At 33.4% G+C, this 25,074-nt stretch overlaps 1 protein-coding gene and 1 non-coding gene across 3 annotated transcripts; both read left to right on the top strand.

The window, feature by feature from the left end:
* The first annotated feature begins 9,417 nt into the window (after positions 1–9,417).
* LOC147397012 (signal recognition particle RNA) lies at positions 9,418–9,722 on the top strand. Its single transcript, XR_015181233.1, has one exon.
* Positions 9,723–14,243: 4,521 nt separating this feature from the next.
* On the top strand, positions 14,244–16,530 carry LOC147397011 (basic helix-loop-helix (bHLH) DNA-binding superfamily protein). Of its 2 annotated transcripts, XM_086452976.1 has the most exons (4): positions 14,244–14,476; positions 14,561–14,682; positions 15,165–16,006; positions 16,257–16,530. In XM_086452976.1, exons 1-3 carry the CDS (start codon positions 14,395–14,397, stop codon positions 15,594–15,596), a joined length of 636 nt encoding a protein of 211 aa, XP_086309102.1. In that variant the 5' UTR covers positions 14,244–14,394; the 3' UTR covers positions 15,597–16,006; positions 16,257–16,530. The 2 variants fall into 2 exon arrangements, with proteins under 2 accessions (XP_086309102.1, XP_086309101.1); XM_086452975.1 differs by having other exon boundaries at positions 14,247–14,682.
* Positions 16,531–25,074: the final 8,544 nt, after the last annotated feature.

Raw genomic sequence — 25,074 nt, 5'->3', positions numbered from 1 at the left:
CCATTCCAAAACTTCTAACCCCATCAAAAGTGATTTACAAAAATTGGACGGTCTAAAATTTTTCAACTTGTAATCATGAGGCTAGAAGTTTCATAATGGGCTGATTTTTGGCAAGGATGATCTCCTCACCATAGAGATCATCCTCGCAAAAAATCAGCCCATTCCAAATATTTTTGCCCATATAAGACAAAACACGTTGTAGCTTTATGAGTAGCTTTATGTGTATACGGATCCTAATCCTATATATATATATATATATATATATATATATATATATATGACTTTTTGATATACTTCGAAAGAAAAGAGTTACTATTGCCACACCAACTTTTACTAGTACCACCACAATTCCTTTATAGATAGAGTTGTGTTGGGGTAACATTTTTTGGGTGACAAAAATGACAATTTTACGTGGTGGTGTGCACATAAACGCAGATGCATTTCACTTGTATCTCGAGGAATACTTCTACGGCTATGTGTGATGTCATTTTTGTCACCCAAAATACGTCACTCCAGCATTAGTCTTATAAATAATGAAAGAGTTGCATACAGTTGGTGTGGCATTAGAAAAGGTTGGTGTGGCAATATCAATTCTCTTAAAAAATGAGGATGTCATGTGTACTGTGTCAAGAGAAAAGCTTGATCTCATTTGACCCAGGCTGATAAAGTTAGAGAAACACTTCTTCAAATTTAGTAAGTAAACATCTCTCTCTCTCTCCCTCTCCGTCTCCCTCTCAACTTTATAGGTGTTTTCCCAAGTCAAAATAGAGTTCTGAAATCAGGATCCAAAGAAGTTTCCAACAACAGCCCCTAAACCAAATTTTATTTGAAATAATGCAGCAAACCCTATGTAATTTGACTCTCATCTCTCATTGACCAAATCCCATTTCAGATTTCAAGGCTTCCATCCACCACAAAACAAAATGAAACGTGGATATAATAATAATCTTTTGCTTCTTCTCTCTTGGATTCCTTCTTAAACTTCATTCCTCTCTTTCATCTTTTATAAACAAAAAGGTCTTTGTGATCCTTTCTTTCTTTCTTCAATCTTTTTTTGGGTTTTGAGTAAAGTTATCAATCCATGATTTGGGCTATAAGGAGGAGAGAAATGGGTGTAAGAAAGGAGATTGCTTGCTTGTTTCTTCTTCTTTTGATGATGTTGCAGTTGGAGACTTCATGTTCTACAAATGGGTCAAACAAATTTGACAAGTTGAGTGGTGGGTTTGGTTTTAATATGAGCTCTGTTGATTCTAATGGAGGTTTTGAAGGGAATGGAGATGAAAAAGGTGATGAGGTTTATGGTGTTGACAAGAGAAAAATCCATACAGGTCCAAATCCTCTACACAATAGATAAGTAGAGACACACATCTTTCTTACTTTCAAAGTTATGAGACTTTTTTTTTTTTTACTTTCTTATTTAGATTTGATGCTTGAGGTCTGGCTGGATTGTTGACAAGATTTTGTTTCATATTCAATCAATCAATCAATCAATCTTGCAAATGTATATGAAAGTTTGATGAGATCTGTTTGAGGAATTATTTTTGTTTAATTTAACTAGAAAATTTTCTGATAATTTTCATGAACTTATTATTGCCATTAATGGTGACCATTATTACTGTTGTTGATGTTTGTTGGGGTTTTATTGCTTTGGGTTTATGATGTTTGGTTTGTTGGTTGTTGTTTTCAATGTTAAAGCTGATTACTTTCTTTCCTGCAAATCTGAGTAATTTGCAAAGTTTTGCTTTCTAAATTTTTTCTCTGCAAAAAGTTTCTGCTGTAATTGTTACAGTAATTTTTTGACCGCAAAGTTTGGTCACACAAATTGCATCCACATAGAACAACAATGTTGAACCCACAACCCTACCAAGGAAAAGCATGGAACCCACAATATCTAAAATAATCCTTAGAGAAGTCAACATGAAAAATGCATTATTTTCTAGTAAATAATATAAAATGATCTATTAGGTTTAATTAGAAAAAAAAATTATTATTTTTATATTTTAGGTTAATTGGATTTTATGTTAAGTTCAAAGTATTTTTATAGACTTTTAAAAGATAGTCTCACATAGAAAAGGAATCAGAGTTCCAAGCCACCACGTGCGCTTCTGAGGTGACTTGTCATGTTTTGACTTTCAAGATGCCCTTGGTCAACTTGTTTTGATTGTACTCAAACAAGTTGATCGTTGGTTGTCAAGAAAGAGATACAAACTTCCAAAGTGATCGATACAAAAGGATGTGTGTGTTTTTTTTTTTTAAAACTCTTTGACATTATACCATCAAAATTGTGATCAAGAAATTAAGCTCATTGTATGTAAGAAACGCTTCAGTGTTCAATTTTACCTTTTAAATTAGATTTTCAAATTTTGAACCTCTTTCACTCGATGGAAAAGATCCTAAAATTCTTTTAAACTCAAACCACAATCATAAACACATGTAACATTCAGTTACACAAACTACTATGATCCCAAAGAGATAAGGGCTTAACATTTTTTTTTCACTAATTAACATCTAAGTGCTTTTGATATATTAGTTATACTCATACCATTTGGTATTAGAGCCAACACACTTCTTTAATTTCATCCTCGAAAAGAGAGGTATGGGAAAAGAGTTATCTAAGACACTAAAAAATAAAGTTATCAAAGTTTAAGATTCTACAAAAGGGTTGTAAAAGCATCGTGTGTTACCAATGTGAAAAGAGAAAAACTAACTTTTTTGTATCAATAGCACCAAGGGTGGCTCTCAAACCCTAAGGCCCAAAGATCCTATGAACTAGAGCATAAAATGGGTGGAATTTTATACAAAGTCCAAGTGATCCGAAATATGAATTTAGTGGGTTTGGAACCTTGTAGTAGATCCAAAAAAAAAAAAAAAAAAAACAAAAGGGGTTGAGTACAGGTTGGTGTCCTTTGATTCAAGTCAGATACAGATTCATCCCTATATCCATCTAGATTTGAATGATATATGCTTTGTAAATTATATTTTTTCAAAATACATCTTTTTTATTATTTTAATATAATATGAATTCTTATAAAATAAAAGAATTATAATGATAAAATATAATATAATATAATAATTAGAAAGAAATATAAAAGAAAAAACTGTTGAACTGATTGAAATTATTTGACCTGACCTGAATCAATGAATTCAATTGAGTCGGATCTGGATCTAGATTAAGTAAAAGCAAATTGGTTCCGCTATGATTCTAATTTGTAGGATCTCATTCAGAGTTGGATGTTGATAAAAAAAAATTCGGATTTAAATATGGGTTGTGGATCTCAGGTCGAATCCCAAATCCAACCCATATTAAGCCCTAAACCTTACAACAAGACTACTACACGAGACTACTACTTAAAACACATGGGAGCTAAGAAAATTCCCATAAGCAACCATAGACTCGACAACTCACAAAGCCATATATCCCAAAACCCTAGGGCCGACAAGACCTAAAGAGCAATTAAAGCCGTCATTAAATGCACCCGTCATTAAAGACCTTTGCTTTTGGTGCAGCTCCAGCAGCTAACCTTGAGAACATGTCTTTTATATTTTACATGTAAACTAATAGTTAAAAAAAAAAATTGAATATCTCATGGAGATGTGAACCATTCTCAAGTCTAAGTCTCTTACGATTTTAAATAAATAATAATAAATAAATAAATCTCTTCAGAACATTCACAGTAGACGCGTTAACAAGTGTGTCTTAATATCAGACATCAAAATATAATTAATATTTTCACTTCAACAACCCATTAATATTTGTGCTAAGTGTGCCAAAATTAAAAAAAAAAAAATTAGAAAAAGATGATTAACATGGGTAAACTAACATGTCCATTGGAGTGGGTTAAATTATTGAATAAACTTCACTTGTTAAAAATGACTAACAAGTGAGAAAAAAAAAATACTTAGGTGTGTGACACCTGTAACATATCCATCGAAGATGCCTTCAGAGTGATTTTTTTTGGAGATTCCTTCCTTGATTTTTAGCCATCTAATGTTTTAACTATTTTTTTTAGAGTGCTGATTTTCTAATTAGAAAGTCTTCAGTTGGTCAATACTCGATTGACGTGAGATGAACATTGAATCATAGATCTTTTTCTCAGGATACACAACTGCACACCTTTTATGGCGATGTGCAGCTGTGTATCCCAAGGAAAATGATATGATTCCAAGTATGTGCCACATCAGCCAAGTATTGACCGAGTGAAGACTTTCTAGTTAGAAAATCATTATTCTTTACTTTATTTTATGAGTCGTGATAATGAACTCCCTCACGTGGCGTACTCAAATACTCTCTTGGGGTGGTATGTGCTAGAACCATAGTTTTATGCCTCGGGATACACATGTGCACATCCCCATAAACATGTGCAAGTTGTGTATTTTGAATATGCCACGTGGGGGAGTCAGGAAATCATTACTCTTATTTTATCAGTTTGTCTCTTGAGAGCTTCCATGTTGATTTCTATACACTGGAAATTGAGGTAGAATACCAACTAATGGATATCAATGGGCCGAACTGGACTGAGGCCTGGTTCCCTCCTGCCCAAGGCTTGGTCCCATATCACTTCTGGATAAATTGATTAAGCCCATTTTTAGATGATTGGACTTGGGCTTGCATTTGGATCTACGGTGCAGGTCTTAAGTGTAGCCCATCTCTCTCACATCGAAAGTGTCTGAAAAGCTGTCCTTGCTGAAGCAACTTGCTTATTTGTGATAAACTGAAACCCGAAATAGGGATGTGGTATGTACTCCAACTAAACCCAAAAATGCGATACGGGTTTGGTTCTGGGTCCCCGAATGTACACCCTACCCCCACAGGGTGCATTAAGTAATTTTCCCATAAATTTGAATCCGAGTCCAATGGTAGGTTGAAGGGTTGGTTCCTTAGATTTTACTGTGGCCGAAGTTTGTTTTTTAGTTAAAATTTAAGCCCATAGTCTAGTCCATTTCTTTTCTGGACCTTGAAATTATTGCCCGGCCTATCCATTTCATCACAAACTCAGGCTATAAGGACCAGGTTTAAAGCCGATTGGCCCATTAACAAATCTACTCGTATTCTTGGGGTGAGAGAGTATTATCCATCACATTGTGTGTCTTTTTTCTCGAGTCAATGGACTCAAGTCAACATTAAAATCCTTCACTCGATTAACAAGCTTAGTGTATACTATTATCTAGAAAAATGACTCCAAAAAACAACAACCTAAGACACTCATTGACTTGGTAATGTGCACGGAACCATTGATTTTTTCCTTGTGTATCTCGAGGAAAATTACTGGTTGTGCATATTACTATGTCAGTGGGTGTCGTTTTTTTCTATTATAAATTAAATGAAATTAGTAGAAATTAAACAACAAGAAGATTGTCCAATTTGTTTACTATTAACATAAATTCCATATTTATAGATCATGATCTCGTAATAAAACTAGATATATGGTCATTACTCAACTAGATAAGTCACATTCAATATATCGCCGAATTTTAGACATTATTATAAGACATACAAAATTCAATTTCTTTACGAAACATAATTAAATAAAAAGAATAATTGAGAAACTTTTTTGTTTGCGAGTGAAGACCTCAAGGCATGTGTTGAACATTTGGTCGTCAAGTTGTTAATTGCCCCCACTTGATAATAGATACATGTTTGACGTTGTCACTATCAATCATTAGGACTAGCATATTGGATCACAATAGAATGACCCAATAGGTATAGTGTTCAACAATACTTGAATGACCGCACAGGACACTATGTTTAACACTGAACTGACATGGAGGTGTGCTTAAAATCATAGATGCAAAGAACAGGGATTAGACTTTCTTTTCCTCTCTTTTCTTTAGAGAATAGAGAACATTAAATAGAAATTCAATTACCCTACTTGTTCCTATATTAAAATTTAAAAAATAAAATAAAATAAATATGATATAGTGGTACATTAAATACCAACAAATAACAATATGAAAAATATTTACAAAACTTAAAACCACAAGGTCCTACTTTATATTTCATTAATATGTAGATACCACTAACATTTTAGTCAGTAAACATATAATATTTTTTGGGGACAATGACAGTAAAAACCTACTTTTTGAAGATACGTATCAAAAAGTCCCTTCTAAAAAAATATGGACTCTTTATTATTCTATTTATCAAATATTAGTATAAAAATGATTTTTGAAGCGAAAATATTATAATTACCATTTTAATGATTTTTGAAGTTTTAAAAAACATGTTTATTTGATAATATTTTGAGCTACTCCTATGTATTATAATTAATGAGATGCTCCTTAGCTATGGTCATCTCATATAAGATCAATTAAAAAAAATTGTTTCTCTTAAAAAATTAGTAATCTTTAAACCACATAAATGATGATGATGAGTATGATTATCATCAAATTGATTTGGTCAACATATATTAGATTTATGAAAATATATAAATAATTTTAAATTTTAAATAATTAAAATATAATTTTAAAACTCTTCTTGAATGTTATCAAATTGATTCAACTAAAAAATTAGCAAGTCGACACAAATGAGTTAAATAAAATTATATTAAATTTACGAATAAATTTTAATAAATAATTTTTTATTTTTCACAGAAATATTAATAACTAAATAGATTGGTTAAGTTTTTTATTTGACTCCCTATATTTTTAGATCAAACACTTTGCAAAAATTGTTAAAAGGGTATTTCAAGTATTTTCTTAAAAAATCTTCAAAAGATCCTTAATAGACTAATATTTTACTAAGACTTAATTTGTTTTCATTCTTTATTAGGGGACTATTCAATAGATATTCTCAATAAAGAGTCCTTCGAAGTCATTCCCCCTATTTATTATTTTGCTTCTATTTAATAGAATCACATTTGTATATTTCTAGCATGACCTACAACCTGCATCCTCTGTATTACACCTTATGTGAATACGGGTCCCTTCTCAAAATTCTCCTATGTTTTCTCCTTGAGTCATGATAATATCACGCCCCCCTCTGACATACGCCCTCATCACAATATCGTAGGTCATTTGCCTCGGGATACACAAGAAAAAATTTATGATTATGTGTATGATGAGGCAAATGGTTTGTGGTTCTATGATAAGGGCATACAGGGGTGTCATAAAATCATTATTATTATTTTTCATTTCCTTGTGATGTCACGCTAATTATTATTCAATCACCCTTCACCCAATGGAGGAGGAGAAATAAGACTAAGGCAGTGTTTGTTTACGTTATTTTTTAGTGTTTATTGCTGAAAAAAATTAAATTCCGCACTTTTTGTTAAAATAACGCGTTTGTTTACTCTATATTTTCAGCGTTTATTGCTGAAAATAAGTGAAAAAAATTTAGCACTATTTTGATGCTGAAAAAATAGTATGCCCTTATTCTTAAAAAGGATATTACTTCTTATATCACATGGATAAGTATATAAGTACCCCACAAATTAATAAACCCACACCATGGCTAAATTATTTTGTCTTATATGAGTTAAAAGTCTTAGAATGAGTTGATTTTTGGTGAGGATGATCTCCTTATTAGTATATATAAGTACCCCACAAATTAATAAACCCACACCATGGCTAAATTATTTTGTCTTATATGGGTTAAAGGTTTTGGAATAAGTTGATTTTTGATGAGAATGATCTCTACAATGAGGAGATCATCCTCACCAAAAATCAGCACATCCTGAAACTTTTAACCCTATCAAAACAAGTTCAAGAACTATAAATCGTCCATTTTTTTATTTTTTAAGTATTTTTGACAAGTTAGAAGTTTCAAAATGGACTGATTTTTGGTGAGGATGATCTCTAGACCATATGGACCATCCTCACTAAAAATTTACTCATTCCAAAAACTTTAACCTATATAAAACCAAAAAAATTGGCCATAGTGTGGGTTGCCCTTATTAATTCATAGGGTACTTTTATAATAACATGTCCTTTATTTCCATTGAAAATTATTCATCCAAAATTAAGTTCTTTTAATGTTGATTTTAAATTTTGGTGACTTGTATGACATTATTATTTTTAATTTAAAATTTGTGAGCCTTTATAAATAGAAATTATTATTTATAAATTGAAGATTTGAGTATTATTTATTATTTAAAAATGAATTGTATTTTAATTTTATAAGAAATAATATATTTTATTATGTTTGATAAGAAATAGGCATTTGAAACATGCAAACAATGTATAATATGATTGTAAGGGTAACAAAGACAATTTACCAACTTCAGCAATGTGTAACAAACACGATTCAGCATCTAAACAAACAACTTTTTCAGCACTTAAATTCAGTGCTTAATACTATTCGACACTTATTTTTTTCATTTAACAAACAGCACCTAAGAATAAGAAGAGAGGAAGAAATAAATGAGAACCAAGTAGGGTTGTCAATGGATCAGATCAGATCTGGAATCCGATTAGATAACTTTGGATCTGAATCGATGTTATCGATTTTGATAAGAATCCAATTCGATAAGGTTTTGATTTGATATTTTATTGGATAGGATCTGGATCAACCATGTTTTGATCTGATAATATGTTAGAAAGTATAAAAATTATATTATGTATATATATATATATATATATATATATATATATATATATATATATATATATATATATATATATATATATATATATGTTGAGATATTTAAAGTTTATCTAGATTTTGTATATAAAATCAGGTTAGGTCTGATCGATTGTTAATGGATCAAATTTAGATCTTTATATTAAGATCTGAAAAACCCCGATCCATTGACAACCCTACCAATAAGGATCGGATCTTATATTATTGTATTAGATCTAGATGAACCATGTTGTGGTCCAATAAGGGTTTGATCTGATAAAATGTAAGAAATTATATTTTGCATATTTGTTTAGATATAAAATTTAATTAGATTTTGCACATCAAATCAGGTTTGCTCCAATCCAGACCCGATCCGATTGTCATTGGATCTTAATATTGAGATCCAATAAAACCCCGATCCATTAAGGCCAAATCTATTACTAATAAGATGAGTTCTGAATCCAATCCGAACCCAATCCATTGACAGCCCTAAAACGAAGAACCATTAAACAGGACTGGTCAAGGAGAAAAATTGATGAAATATCTAGAGTAATACACAGCCACCATGAAATCCAGTTGAAATCATAAAAAATCATTCAATCTTATGATTTGGTCTGCTTCGGGGGATCAGAGATTTGGGATCCATTTTATTAGGTCTGTGGGCCACTCAATTAGCTGATCTACACATATTATTTGAGCATCAAGGTATGAAGTCCATTAACACAGCGAAACTTCTCTTGTGCTTCAAGGTTTTTCTACTCCCAAGTTTCAAGTATCAAACAAGGAGTTCATTAGTCCCACATCGGCAAAAAGCCAAACTTCTTAAATTTTTATAAAGTTCACATTAAGCGAGATTGTTCGTCGAGCTAAGTAACGTTTGCTTGTAACCCGAGTGGGGACATTAAGGTGGTTGAACAATAGTTTGACTCTGAATGGTATGGACTGATGGAGGTGATCTCTGTCTCGCCCGTTCCAAGTTGTGAGTTGATCCAATTGATTCGAGCGAAGGCGTGAGTTAATTGGTTCTTAAAGCGGAGGAGACCGCGTCAGGCTGGTTTCACAGAGCAGCGTACACTTCCCGCTCTCAACAGTGGAAGGATAACGCGATGGTGCCTCAACGGTCCAGCAACGCCTGATGAGTCTTGCTACTTGAACAACCGTCTTTTATTATTTTTTTGTTGAGATCACAACAGTAAGATCTTTTGGCATGCATCAGATCAGTATGATTTTCAATTAGATGGCCCCACCTCATGATCGATTGACCACTATCTAAATCTATAGATCATAGATATCTGCTTTAAAATCGAGATATTGGATTAGGGAGTTGATCAGTCAGGACGGCCTAGATTGATGCATAAGTGGGCCACTTTTATTGACGAATCGAGCTGAGATCACCACAGTTGGATCTTTTTGCATCCATGAGATCATTATGATTAATTGTCACACCTTATTATTTCTTGGCTATTATCTAAATCTTGAGATCATAGCCCAAAAAGCTTAAAAATATTCTGTTAAAGATAAATGGAGGGGTCTTTTTATGTTTGTTTGTTAAGAGACTCAGGGAATTTGGGTCATTTACATTAGTATCTCAGAGAAGAATTAGGTCAAGGGGCATTTCATCAGTTTGAAAACACAGCGGTGTAGCATTGAGCGGGCCCAAACTGAAGTAACTATTTACCAAGGCAAAGCCTAGAACCTGGTTAGGGTTGACAACGATCAATAGTGAGAACAAAATCTCGCCCCCAATCAGCTGGCAGAACGGTATTAACCGAGCATTAGTGGTGAACCCAATGAATGGTGTGAAGGTTCTCTCACACTCAAATAATCCAATTAAGATGCCAAAATCGGACTTAGATCCATAAATCACCTCAATTCGATAAAACCTAGCAGATCGGTAAATTCATAAGCTCGAACTCAAAATCTTAATTGTAATACGATAAAGAATTTAATGTGATTAAAGCTCTCTCATGCACCAAATCCTCTCATTAAATACAATATCCACAAGTATTTATCAAAATAGAACTAAGTGTGATATCACCTCAAACAATGAAAACGTGTCAGCATTAATTGCGTTGAGATACTACTAATCAAATTTGAGAGAGTATTAATGAGGTGTGGGCATAATCCTCTAGAGAGATCAACAACCACCATCTAGTTCAAATCCCACGTGGTAGCACACTTGGAACAGTAATGTTGTGACACTTTTCTTGAGGACCCTAACTATAGAAATCACCCTCAAAGGCAAAAGGAGGGTTCAAAAAAATCATTTTATTGACTCTAAAAGGACAAAACCCTATTTGCAATTTGACTGTTCATTATCTTTTTCATTTCCATGCTTCATTTTCTCTTTGATCATCATTGTTTTATTAAATTGATCTTCGGATCATTAGTAGGCACCACACCGGGGTCACATCCTTCTTCCTTCTACCTTTCAAGAGAGACGAAAGTCAATCCCATCTTTCCAGGATCAAGACAAAGATCGTACGATCAAGATCAAATATCTTATCAGAAGACAATTCTCATCTTAGGAGTAGAAACCCAAAAAAGTCTCCACAAACACTAGCCAAAACTTGCCATTTAGACACCGTTCTGGATCCTGACTCAAAATAAATATGAAATAGTGGTACATTAAATGGGAAAAAAAAATGAAATAACAATAAGAAAATATTTACAAAATTTTAAACCAAGGGATCCTACTTTATATTTTCATTAATATTTAGAACCCACCACTAAAGATTTTATTCAGAAAACATGATATCACTCCTTTATTTGAGAAATCGGCCCCAAACAACGTGATGGAGAATACAGGTAATTTTGCTAATGGGTCAGGCTGGCCCAATGGGCTTTCAATCTTGTCTTTTATAACAAGAGTTTGGGAAGTACTTATAGGCCCATGGGTTAGGTCCAAGCTCAATTTTAATGTCCAGTAATTTTAACAAAAACAAACTTTCGTCAGAGTAAAAAAAGGAACAATTGGACCGGACGTGGGCCTAAAACCTGCCCAAACGCTACCAATTCACTACTTAATTCATGGCAGATTCTAAATCCACCACACAATAATATACCGACATGAATCTATTAACACGCCAACTTTTACTTATAACACTTTCCCTTTCGGACTTTTCTAACCAAAACGACCGTTGAGGATATCTATCAAACTTACAGTGGAAACTGGAAATGAGAAGAAGTACAGATTCTCTAGGATCCAATCGCTCGGGAATCCCTTCGAATATTCTCTCATCTCGGCTATTGTCTGATGGTGAGCCTCAAACGATGTTTGACAGTTTGAGGTTAGTATTTTCTTTCCTTTTTACCTATCTTGACCTCTTGGTTGCCGATCATCCTCTTTTCAGCTGCCACGTGTAATTTTGGTCCTCAATGTGATAAAATATAAATGATCGCCAAGTAGGATGATCTAGACATGCACTCCCAATTTTGATCAATATTAAAGATACCCCCTTGTGTTTTAAAATTTTAGACATGTCCCCTTGACCAGGATTTCTCTAAGATACTAAAATAAGTGACCTAAATTCCCCATCTTCAACCTATAGCACCCCAAAAAAAAATCTACTATATTTTCTCTTGAGAATCAGACATTTTCAAACTCAAGTATAAACTATTTTTGACTTATTCAATCCATCGTAGAAAACTACTGCTTTTCTCTAAAAATGTTATATCGTTCTTAAGTTCTAAAAATTGAAGGCAATGGTAAAAAAAAAAGAAAAAACTTATATTACCTTAAGAATCTATACAAGCTACAATCACCAAACTACTAATCCTTATAGTAAAGCATTTTTAAGGATTAAATCTCAGCTTCAATGTCTTTGGATTGAGAGAAATGGAGAGAAGAGAAGAGAAGAAAAGAGAAAATAAATGAGTTTCTCTCCATTTCTCCTGTTTGGATTGTTAAGTAGGGACAGGAGAAAAAAAAAGGTGGGTTTTGTTTCTCTCCAAAAGTGGAGAAAAGAGAAGAGAAATGGAGAGAAACCCTTTTAAAATATTTTATAATACCAACTTTGCCCCTAGATCTCTTTTAAGATATTTTAAATTTTCAAAGTTGTCCCAAGTTCTGTCTTGTCAATTCAAACATGGCGGAGAGAAATTGAGTTTCTCTTCTCTCCACTTCTCTCAATCCAAACACACCCTTAGAGAAATCCTTGGATTTCTTTCTAAATATCAATTTCTCTTCTCCAACAAATCTATCTTGTTTTTAAGGTTTGAAGGTTGAATGAGATAGAATCTTAAGATGGTAGTGTAAATTTACCCAGAGGTTAAAGATAAATGGAGTTTTTTTTTTGTTAGATGAAGGCATTTAAGTCATTTGTATTAGTATCTCATAGAAGACGTCAAGGTGCATGCCAATCCTCTCAAAACACAGGGGATAAAGGAGCATGTTTTAGATATGGTTTGAAATCTTGTTCGAGATCGAGATGGCTCGCTCGAGTCATCTTGGTATCGTTCAGCAATGATACGAATCTACATGGCGTCTCAAACTTCACATCTTCTCACGAGATAAATGAGATGTCTCAGTCAATATTTTGAAAATCTTTGTTGAGTCGATCAGGGTTTTGTAGATTTTACTTAAAATAATTAAACTTTTTTAGAATTTAAATATATATTATATAAATAAAACATGATTTTACGATTAAACATCCTCTAACCTTCCTTATTTTATGAAAAATTATAATTATTTTAAGGATCGTACTGGAGTGACATTGAAATTGATATAGTTTTACACATTGGTATGCACATAACCATAGATGCTTCTCATTCGTATCTCGATAAAAAAACATTTGTGATTCTGTACACACATCCACATTAGCAATGTGTGAAAGGATGTCAATTTTAATATTACTTTAGCATTTTCCTTAGACTAATGATTTTTTTATGAGTGTTTATTTTTGAATTCAACTTGATAGAGAAACTCAAAAATTCATTGACGTGGTATGGGCAAAGAATCGTAGGTTCTGTCCCTCAAGATACACAACCGACTTGCCATCTGCAGTTGGTATCCCAAGTGAAAGAATCTATGATTATTTGCCCATGACACATCGGTGAGTTTTAAGTTTGACTGTCAGGTTGAGTTCATAAATCATTAGTCTTTTTTTTTATGCCCCTTTGACACATGCCTCCATCACAGAACAATAGATCTTTTGCTACGAGATATACATAACGATAAATCTTTTTCATGTGTATTCCGATGCAAATGATCTACGATTCTGTGAGGGGGGGGGGGCATGCGTCAAAGGGGAAGCATGGCGTGGGATGTGTTATAACCATAGATTTTTTTGCTCAAGATACACATATATACATCTCCATAAATATGTGCAGTTGTGTATCCCGAAAAACAAAGATCTATGTTTCATTGGTTTAGCATATGTCACATCGGGAGAGTATTTTGAGTACGCCACGTGCATAGTCAAATCTTTTCCTGTTTGCGGGGGGAATCGAGCATGTCAAACTATTTCAATTGAATAACGATTTCCGAACAAGAAAGTATTAACTCGGTGAATACTCGGCTGACCTGCCATGGACACGGAAGGATGCTCAATCGCACATCTCTCATAAAAGATGTAACATTGAGTATCCCGAAGAAAAAGAAATATGGTGTCATGCTCTTGCCGCATCATCCGAGTGTTGAATTTGTAGTTCGAAAATCAGCACTTATTGCAATTTATCGTTGAATATTAAATTAAAGAGAAAATTGCGGTACCTTTACGGGATTATATCCAAACCAGTAACGAGTGAAAGACAGCCTCAAAAGCACACAAAAACCCTAAAAAATAAAAATAAAAATATAAAAAAAACTCACTCACCTCAGTCGTCATCCAGCACAAATGCAGCCCGAAAACTTGCCTGGAAGTTCAGAACTGTACCGGTTTTTGGCCGGGCAGACTGGAACGGACATGGGATCGTACGGTATTCCTTCGAATTATGATTTTGCAGGTGTCCAAAGCTTTTCTGCTTCCTCATTTTACCCCTTTGAGATGTCTGATATTACAGATATGCCACAAGCACGAGCTCTTGCTGCTTCCAAGAATCACAGAGAAGCTGAGAAACGAAGAAGAGAGAGAATCAATTCTCATCTTAATAGGCTTCGAGGTCTTCTTCCCTGCAATTCTAAAGTACTCTCTCTCTCTCTCTCGGACAAAAGGAAGAGCTTTTGATTCTAGGGTTAGCTTTTGGTTTTTAAATTTAGGGTTTTTGTTTGGGTTGTTAGTTGGATGAAGAAGACAGGATTTATTTTTATTTTTTGAATTTTTGAATTTTTGTGGATTTGAAATTGATGAAATCTAGATTATTGATAGGGTTTCTAACGATTTTCTTCAAAAATTATGTTTGTTTCCCCTCTTCTAAGATTAGGGTTTTAGCAGAACTAGAAACACTAACAACTACAACAAGGGACTTTGGTTTCCTCTTTTTAGAATTAGAGATTTTGAAATTTCGGATTCCATGGATATGTTTTGAAGCTTTTTAAGACGAATAGAAACCTTTTCAGGATTCTGGTTTGGTAAAGTAGCTGAGCTTTTTAGGGTTTTTAGATCGAAAACTAGAGAATTTCTTCTGATGCGTTTTGTTTTTGTGTTTTTTGGTTCTCTTTTTTCAGACAGACAAAGCCTCACTGTTAGCGAAAGTGATCCAACACGTTAAAGAACTAAAGCAACAGATCATGGATGTCTCCGAGACCGAACTATTCCCCTCTGAAACTGACGAGATCAAAGTATTCTCTGTCGATGGGAGATCGATTCTTAAAGCTTCTTTATGCTGTGAAGATCGATCAGATCTATTCCCTGATCTGATCGAGACGTTAAAATCTCTAGGTTTGAAGACTTTGAGAGCTGAAATGGCGACGTTGGGAGGGAGAATCCGAAACGTTCTTCTTGTTACTGCAGAAGATAACTGCAACGAATCAATTGAATTCTTACGTGAAGCTTTGAATAATCTAATCGATCCATCGAGTTCCAGCGATCGATCCAAACGTAGAAGGATCTTAGATCGTAGAACAACAACTTCAAGTCCTCAACAACTTGAAATTTGAAAAAATTTCTTCGTGCGTGCGTTCATGCTCGTTATTCTTGCTTAATTTGTGTGATGTGTGTATTGGTGTGTAACATTGTCTGGTGTGGATTTGTTAGGGTTAGGGTTTAGGTTTTCGTCCATTAACGGACAACACAACAACCAAAAAAAAAAAAGGAAAAATATGTATCAAATATTTATAGTTTGTAGGAATCTTGATTCCTGGATTGAAGTACCTTCAAAAGAAATTCTCTCATTTCTTTCAGATTTTCTTCTATTTTGGGCTGTTTTCATAGTTTGCAGGAATCGTGAAATCAACCTGAAAATGCTCATATTTTTCAGAATTTGTTCTTCTGATGCTGCTTTTTAGACAGATTTCCAGATGTGGTTGAAGACTGAGAATGAGAATTAGAAGATTTTATTCTTTAAAAGGTAATTTTTAGTATTTTTGTCAGTTTTGATTTCTTAGATCTGAACTTTAATGGAGACGAAGATAAGACAACAGTGCGAATCAGCTTGGAAGCAATGCTCCCTGCGTGTTTGCAGTGAAGTGTTGTTAGCTATAGTGACCTTAGTACTGCTCCACTAAAAGACAAATCTCTTTAATTACTAAATATTTATTTATTTATTTATATATCTCCTTTCACTCTCTCCTAGTAATGTTTTCGTTCTTTAAATGTAGTCAAAGTGACGACAAGTTCATAATCTGAATGATGGTGGCAGAAATGGAGGTAGTTGAGAGAGATTATGGCAGTGGTGGTGTGGTGATGATTGACTTTGAGACAAAGAAGTAAAAGAGATGATGGTGGCACAGTTGCGTTGTTGGATATTTTCTATAATCACTTGATCAAAAGCTTGGTAATGCATCTAAATTGTTACACTTCATATGATAAGTTGGAGTTTGATATATTAAATCCTAAAGTTTTATTTTATATAAATTATAACTATTTAAATCATTTCTTTTATTGGAAAAATCTTAAAATTGGTGGGTCAAGATTTTCTTCAAAATATAACTCTAGTAATCTCATATGAGTCAATGTTATGGGCAATTAAAAAATGAGTCATAATCATGGTTTTCAAACTCGTTTTGACATGTCGTCCATGAACGAGACCGAGTCATCCTAGATCTCTTTTTCGATACGTTTGAGTTGTCTCGTTCAACAATTAGAAAAAATGAGCTGAGGTTTTAGATCTCGTTCGATACATTTGACTTGTCTATTTGTCTCGATCTCGAATGAGATTTAAAACCATGATTGTGATAAATTGACTAAAAAAAATACATACTCAACTACTGTGACATATTCACATAACTATTTATTATTTTCCTCGAGATACAGAAGAAAAAAAATCTATGATTCTATGCACACTCCACGTCCATTGAGTATATTTGAGTATCTTTTTGAAAAATGCTGGAATAACATTAAAATTGACATTTGATAATCTTTTTGAAAAATGCTGGAATAACATTAAAATTGACATTTGATAGAGATAAGATGTATGCATTATAATAATGTGCACGAGATACAATGTGTATCTCATCACATATCTTGCAAATCTTATATTAGCATCAATTAGGAATATTATATAGGATTTTGATTGCATATCCCAATGGATTTATATAGATTCTAAATAGTCATGGATATGGAAAGACAATCAATCAATCCAATATAATATTATTAATTGATGCAAATCTAAGATTTGCAAGATATGTGATGAGCGTTTAACACGTTGTTGACGTGGGTGTGTAGGGAACCATAGATGCTTTTCATCGAGATTCAAGTGGAAATCATCTATGGTTACTTGTGCATCTCCACGCCAACAATGTGTGACACAATGTCAATTTTAATGTCACTCCAGCATGACTATCTTTTTTTAGTAAGTTCATCATTATTCATTCAAAATAGAGTTGTCCTAAACTCACTTTTTAGGACATTGTGTTTACATGTCAATGTGCAAAGAACCATGGATTTTTACTCAAGACAATGTTGAACGTAGTGTCCAATGAAGTTAGTACAACATTATCCTTCAAAATATATGAACTACTTCGTAGCTAGGCCAGTCATGGTTGGTATGTAAGGTTTATGGGTTGCTTAGCCACTGGCTAAAACAAGTCAACTAGATCGACTGAGAGGGTTGCAAGAGATCGTATAAGTCTTCTAAAGGTATCAAGCAATTAGGTTTTTCTCGATTATCTCAACATTTCTCAATTGTATTCTCCATTTTTCGTTTATGAATAATGTTAAATTGACTAAAAAAGATACTCAAATACACTCAGCTGACATGAAATGTGCAAAGTACCATAGATTGTTTTGTTTATCTTTATTTGAGTTGGTTTAGCACTACTCTTCATTCATATATACGTAGCACATGTACATCAAATAATATATGTATATTTTACGCTCTTAAATTCACCACCCTCCTCCCCTATGCGAGTTGTGTGAGTCGAACTTTCTACAAGCCGATGCTCCTACATAGCTTATCTTCCCAACTTAAGTTTATTTCTTCGTATAATCGTATTAGCATTTATGCTCAGAATAAATTTCATGGATTGTACTTAGTAATTGAACTTGGATATTTTTTTTATATGCTAAAGTCAATATTTATAAATCATCCGTGACCATGAAGATACTCATCAATTGATCCATATCAGATGGATCGATTATTAAATTTTCGCCTACAACTGGTTTTTACAGGAAAAAATTGTAATTGACGGTAGAAATGCAAATCTTTATACCTAAAGCACCTCTAGTGTTGCACAAGTTTTTCTTACGGTAGTATCACCACCTCGCTTTAGGCCCTTTGTGATCATTTGGCCTCCCCTAAGTGTCAAATCTAACTATTATGAAGAGCTTTGTACATGTGAGCTCCTCGCATAAGAAAATTCTTCAAAATGACACGTCAACAGAAAATTTTGCTGTTTTTTATGATAAAAAAATTCCAACCCATGTATACTTATAGATTTCTCATAGAAAAATAAAATTTGCAATCCAATCGGTGTGCATTGGAACAATGTCTACGTGGTACATGTTTATTGAAAAACAAATCCATTGGACTGCATGCCATTTAGAAATATGGCTTTGTTTTGTGTCTTAAACTCCAACAAAAACACATCACATAGAGATGTTAAATTTGAGTAACAAAAATTTATTAAATCTAATGATTAAAAGTCACTAATCAAGTTGAATGTTTAAGTAAAGGTCCATCAAGATCTCCCATACAGGATTAACAAGCCAAACAAGTTTTCTACGATGCATTAAGGTATCAAACATAATAAATTTGTGACTGATGATGTGTGTCAAACTTTGTCCACTTCACATAGCTTGTCACGTAGGAGCGCTCTCATCAAACTCAAAACTCCAACTCAGTCAATAAATAAGAAGTAAATTTAATAGAAATATTTCATTAATTTTTAGTCAGATTCGAATCTTTGAATCATTTAATATCCAAGCATTAATGAGGGGAGAAGGGAAGACTTATAATTTCCACAAATTGAAGACTTGTTACAAACAGCTAAGTTCTCTAACCTACAACTCTCATAAGTTTCAAACCTTATTATTTTAGTTTGTCTCCATGGCCCCACACCACACCAACCCAATCAAAGCTCTCTAATCTTAATCTGAGTGATGCTGATACAGGGACCCACTATGAAACAAAATGGTGGGGTCATTAACTTGCGGAGAAATTTGAAAAACGTAAAGATACGAGATTTGATTGATTAAAACACGAGTCGACGAAATCCACGTCAGCAGGGAGATGACCGGGCGTACTACTATATGATGAACGATCCCAAAAGAAAGAAAAAGCTGAGAACGCGTGCAGGGAGACTGACAAAACCGGTAATCATGGGTATGAACAGAACTAGAGCCCATCATACCCGACATCTGTTCCACATGTCGGGTTGTGTCGGCACGTGCTTCCTTCAGCGTGGCGTGCTGCTATGTCTTTTTGACTTAACTTGTTGGCTGCTAACATGCGCTTTTTGAATTCTGCGCACCTCAAAATCATTACTACCCAAGAAAAAAAAATGAGAGATTTACCCGGTAGACCCTAAAGTTGCATCTTTATTAAAAAAAACTCCCTTAAAGTTGTGACAACTTCAAGAAAATCTTACTTTAAGAAGTTTACCACCCACCAAATCTCACTTTATCACGTTTGTTATCGGCTAAACCCGAGTGCAATTTTGTTGACGGACGCTTGGGTGACTAACTATGATCACAAAATCCTATTGGAGGATTTTGTGCGACTTTTTATTCAACACATTTTTTTGTATTTTCTACTAGAACACTCTATTTATTAATTAATTACACAAATCTCCAAATAACTCAATACACGGTGATTTTGTGTTGAAATATCAAGATCTTAAGGGAAACACTTTCCTTATAAACATAGTAACATTTAATACTTACTAAGGGTTGTTTGGCTAAAATGGATTACCACATCAATAGTCCAACACCACAGTCCTCTAAGCTTCGTCCAAAAACTCGTCATAATAATTATTATTATTATAAAATTATTTTGAGCTTGATCTAAGGTTTTGAAAATCTCCGTGTGTATCAAAATTCCTCATAACTCCCAAACATAAAATTAAAATTCAAAGGTGAAAAATGATTTTTTTTAATTTTAGAATTTTGTCCTCTACTATACTTATTAAGGGTCGTTTGGCTAAAATGGATTACCACATCAGAAGTCCAACATCACAGCCCTCTAAGCTTCATCCAAAAACTCATAATAATAATAATAATTGGTAGTATGCTGAATTGTAGGGTTGCAGAAAGCCCCTACTTTGGGTCTTGTTACCCATTTTTTTTTTTTTTTTCGGGATTTCTCAAAATGCAAAAGAAATACATTTGGAACTAGAACCAATGAAAGCACGAATGCAAAATTACAGTTTGGTAAGAGGTGTTTTTCAAAAAATAACTTCTTTCGACATATTACTAATCACTTTTCCGATGAGGGGAATATATCATGAAAATAAGAGTCCTTGGGATCTCTTAGGATACAGATGCTATGAGAGGGGATTTTGTCCTCAACAATCAACATTGATGTCGAGATACTTTCACAGCCTTCCAACCGTGTGGTTCCCCAACTGCTTTCCTCACTCAAAGGTTAGGGACTATCTCACAAATCGAATTTCTTGTACGAATAATTCTCCCCAAGGAATGTATTCTAGAAAAATGTCAAGTGATGCTCAAGTACTAATGGTGTTCCTTTAATAGGAGAAACCAAAGGTCCTTGGGCTCACTTTGTGACTTTCAAAATCATGATATGATTCTTTATTGTTGTAGAGAACAAAATTCTATGAATTTTGAAAAAAAAAAAATTCTAAAATAAAAAATTAATTTTCACCTTTGAATTTCAATTTTAAGTTTTAGAGTTATAAGGAATTTTGACACACACAATGATTTTCAAAACTTAAGATTAAGCTCAAAACAATTATTATTATTATTATTATGAGTTTTTGGATGAAGCTTAGAGGGCTTTGGTGTAGAACTTCTGATGTGATAATCCATTTTAGCCAAACGACCCTTAGTAAGCATTGTAGAGGACAAAATTCAAAAATAAAATTAAAAAAATCATTTTTCATCTTTGAATTTCAATTTTAAGTTTGGGGGTTATGAGGAATTTCGATACACACGATGATTTTCAAAACCTTAGATCAAGCTCAAAATAATTTTATTATAATAATAATAATTATTATTACTATTATTATTATTATTATTATGACGAGTTTTTGGACGAAGCTTAGAGGGTTGTGGTGTTGGAGTGCTGATGTGGTGATCCATTTTAGCCAAACGACCCTTAGTAAGCATTAAATCTTACTATGATTATAAGGAAAGTGTTTCCCTTAAAATCTTGATATTTCAATACAAAATCACCATGTATTGAGTTCTTTGGAGGTCTGTGTAATTAGTTAATAAATAAAGTGTTTTAGTAGAAAATATAAAAAAGTGTGTTGAATAAAAAATCGCACAAAATCTTCCAATAGGATTTTGTGGTCATAGTTGGCCACCGAAACGTCCGTCAACAAAATCGCACTCAGCCAAACCCTAAAGTCGGGGATCCACGTCATAAAGTTCAAATTTAGAGTCATGTTGGAGTGACCTCAAGTTGGAACCTCATATCACATACTTGACGTGAAAGATAATATAAACCATGGATGCTTTTTCACTCATATCTCGATGAAAAACATCTAATGTTTCCATACACTTTCATGTCAAGAAGTGTTAAGGCTGCAACTTGAGCGGGTTAACCCGAACGCAAACCAATTAATGGGTGAGTTTGGGTTGGGTTATATGAAAAATAAGTTGAGCCTTGGTTAGGAAATCTCAACCCGACTTAACTTAAACCCGATGCTATATATTTACATATAAATATTTTTATTTATTTAAAAAATATATGTATTAGTTATCTCTTCCTAAATAAAATTTTTCAAAATTAAGGAACAAAATATAATATAAAAATTAATGGACATGGAGATTGTGTTCAAATTTATTTACTAGTGATTTATTTTTAATAATGTATTTTTTTTAAGATATTAAATAAAATTTATGTGTTGATAAAAATAAAATTAGACATGGTCAATGAGCCCAATCCATCCAAAATTACTTAATTTGGGCTAACCCAAGCTATACTCGATTTTAAAAGTTTAATTTCAGGTTGAGCTTGGGTTAATGAGCTCTAACCCGATGGTTGGATTGAGTTGATCTTGAATTAAGGATTTTACAATTTGGGTTGAGCCTAGATTGACCCTCCAACCCGTCAAGGTTGCAACCCTAAGAAGTATGATATATGGTTCCAACTTGAGGTCACTTCGACATTATTCTCAAGTTTATGCAGTTAATTTGTTACTTAACATACCTTCATGGGGTTCTGACCGCATCAATTTGTGGCATTCAAAACACATGATCTGATGCCACAGGGTTATAAAGGAAAAAATTCAAAGAATTTAAAATAAATAAATAAATTTTCCATTGAATTTTAGTTTTAAATTTAGGAGTTACGTAGCCATCATTTTTCAACACCTACGATCAAGCTCAAGGTTTTTTTATTGAATTTTTTTATTTTGAATCTGATTTTTTCCATGAAATCTACAAGTCGATGTCGTTGGATTGCTAATTTGATTATCCATGTGTGCCCAACAACTCTTAGTAAGATTTGAAATCTGATTAAATTAGTCATGGTAGCATGATTCATAAAGCAAGGTTTGTCCAAGTAACAAACTTGATATAGTAAGGGAGTTTTTGCAATAAATTGCAACAAATAGGTCTGCCTAGTGAATCTCTCAAAAAAAAAAAAAATTTGTGAAACACTTGCCTTACGACTATAGTAAGATTTTAAGCCTTACTAAAAGTCTTTTTGCCCAAATGGATTTCCACATCAGCAATCCAACACCATAACCCATTAAGCTTTATCAAAAAATTTCCAACTGTCACGGTCGTATTTTTTTGAAGCGAGGTCGTGCGGTGCAAGGGGGTCAAATCCACTTGCAAGCCTGTAAAAATGATCGTACACCACAAACGTAACTAGCAAACAAGTAAACGAGGCAAAACTCGAAGACAACTTTATTGATATAATATTTGATTATACGGGGTAACGCATTACAAAAGCATAAAGATGCGTTACAAAGCAATAGATAATCCTATGACACGCGAGACTTCTACGGAGCTAGGCATGAGGGCTTTAGTCAACATGGGTGTAAAGATTCGTTTTTTTTTTTTTTCTTCTTTTCTTTTCAACTTAATCAAAGGTTTTGAAAATGGATGGTTACCGAACTTCCACATAATTACCGAACTTAAAATAGAAATTTAACAATGAAAAATAATATTTTTTTGGAACTTTTTTTCAAAGTTCTTAGAATTTGGTCTTCCACAACCTTGAAGCATCAGATCATGTTTTTGGTTGCTGCAAGGTTAACCCAAAGACCCTACTAACTTAGTAAGGCTACTCGGACTCAAAAGAATTTGATGCAAACTCCTCGTATATGAAAAATTATTCTATGATCGGAGAGGATGACACCTAGTTGGAGGACCAATTCGTTATTGTAAAAAAATAGAAAAACACTTTCCTTACTAAGGTAGTAACGAAAGTTTTCTGAACACATCAAGTAGTGGCATCCATGATCTGATGCCACAAGGTTGTAGATGACGAAGTTCTAAGAATTTTTGAAAAAAATAGTTTTTGGTCACCGTTGAATTTTAATTTTAAAATTTGAGAGTTTCATAGTCATCCATGTTCAACACCTTGAATCAATCTCAAAAAGATTTGTTTTCGATATATATTTTTTAATATGATTTTTCTATGCAATGTAAAGGAGTGGGGTGTTGGATTGCCAATGTGGTAATCCATGTGGGTCGAACAACCCTTAGTAAGATTTGAACTATTACTAAGTTAGTAAGGCTAGTTTATAAATAAATAAATAAAATTTATCATTAAATAGAAAGTTCTCTCATCTCCGACATTTTTCAACTAGGACAGTGATGAAACTCCAATTTTAGTAAAAAATGGCATTAAATGGCTTTAAAATGATGCTTGAATTATGAAAAGAAAATTGCTAAAGTGACCATACTGGATACTTCATTAGACATTCAGATGACGTGGAGGTGTGCACAAACCATAAAATACTTTTTTTCTCGAGATACGAATGAAAAACATCTATGCTTCGTGCACACCTTCACGTCATTGTCCTGCACATTCACTATAGCACGACTCTTATGATAAATACTAAAATGACTTCCTCAACATTGGGTTCGACATTGAGCTGACATGGAATTGTACACAAAACCCTAGATGTTTTTCCTTGAGATATGAGCGAAAAGCATTTGTGATTTTGTGTGCACATCCATGTCAACTGAATGTCAAACACAAGGTCCAACTAAGTCAATCGAACATCACAAAATGAGTGGAGAGGCCCAGGAGCTTATAAGGAGAGAGACAAGACAATGAGTGCCCGATGGGGGACTAAACTTAACAAAATGTCATCAATCAAGGTGCGTGTTTACCATTAACTAATACAACAAATTTATGACTCTTGATGACATGTTGATCTCTACTCGCTTTGCATCTCTTCTTATGCGAGGAATTGCATGGAACTTGGGGGAAGAGTCTTCAAACTTGCGAGGATTGCAATAATATTATAATACTATCCATCAATGTGGTGGTTGCATTTGGGACAAGTATGCCCCTTGTAAATTTTGAAAATTACAAGCATACCCTCAAAAATGCAATTGAATAATATTATATTACATCCATTGATGTGGTGGGAGCCTCTTAGTGTAGCATTTGGATTTGGATTTCTACCTCCCCCAATTGTTCACTTAATAATGTATCCATGAGGGTTATAATCATGATTGAAAGTTTCTTCTTGCAAAATTAATGTGAACAATTATATACAATTTTACTATCCATTGATGTGGTGAAAGCTTAATCATATTTTTAGTAGTTGTATATATTTACTCACAATTTCTTCCATTTGTTTATAATTGCTGAGTGTTTATATAAGT

Source organism: Akebia trifoliata, chromosome 8 (genome assembly GCF_017979445.1).
Source record: "Akebia trifoliata isolate Shusen 1 chromosome 8, ASM1797944v1, whole genome shotgun sequence".
In the NCBI taxonomy this organism is placed as follows: Eukaryota; Viridiplantae; Streptophyta; class Magnoliopsida; order Ranunculales; family Lardizabalaceae; genus Akebia; species Akebia trifoliata.
The sequence above is the reverse complement of the archived record's forward strand: the minus strand, read 5'-3'. Positions and strand labels throughout refer to the sequence as shown.

Excerpts from the sequence above, each read along its gene's own strand:
- LOC147397011 (XM_086452975.1), top strand. The coding sequence starts at position 14,395 with ATGCAGCCCGAAAACTTGCCTGGAAGTTCAGAACTGTACCGGTTTTTG. Across the intron at positions 14,683-15,164 it reads TTCTTCCCTGCAATTCTAAA|ACAGACAAAGCCTCACTGTT; the intron begins GTACTCTCTCTC and ends CTCTTTTTTCAG.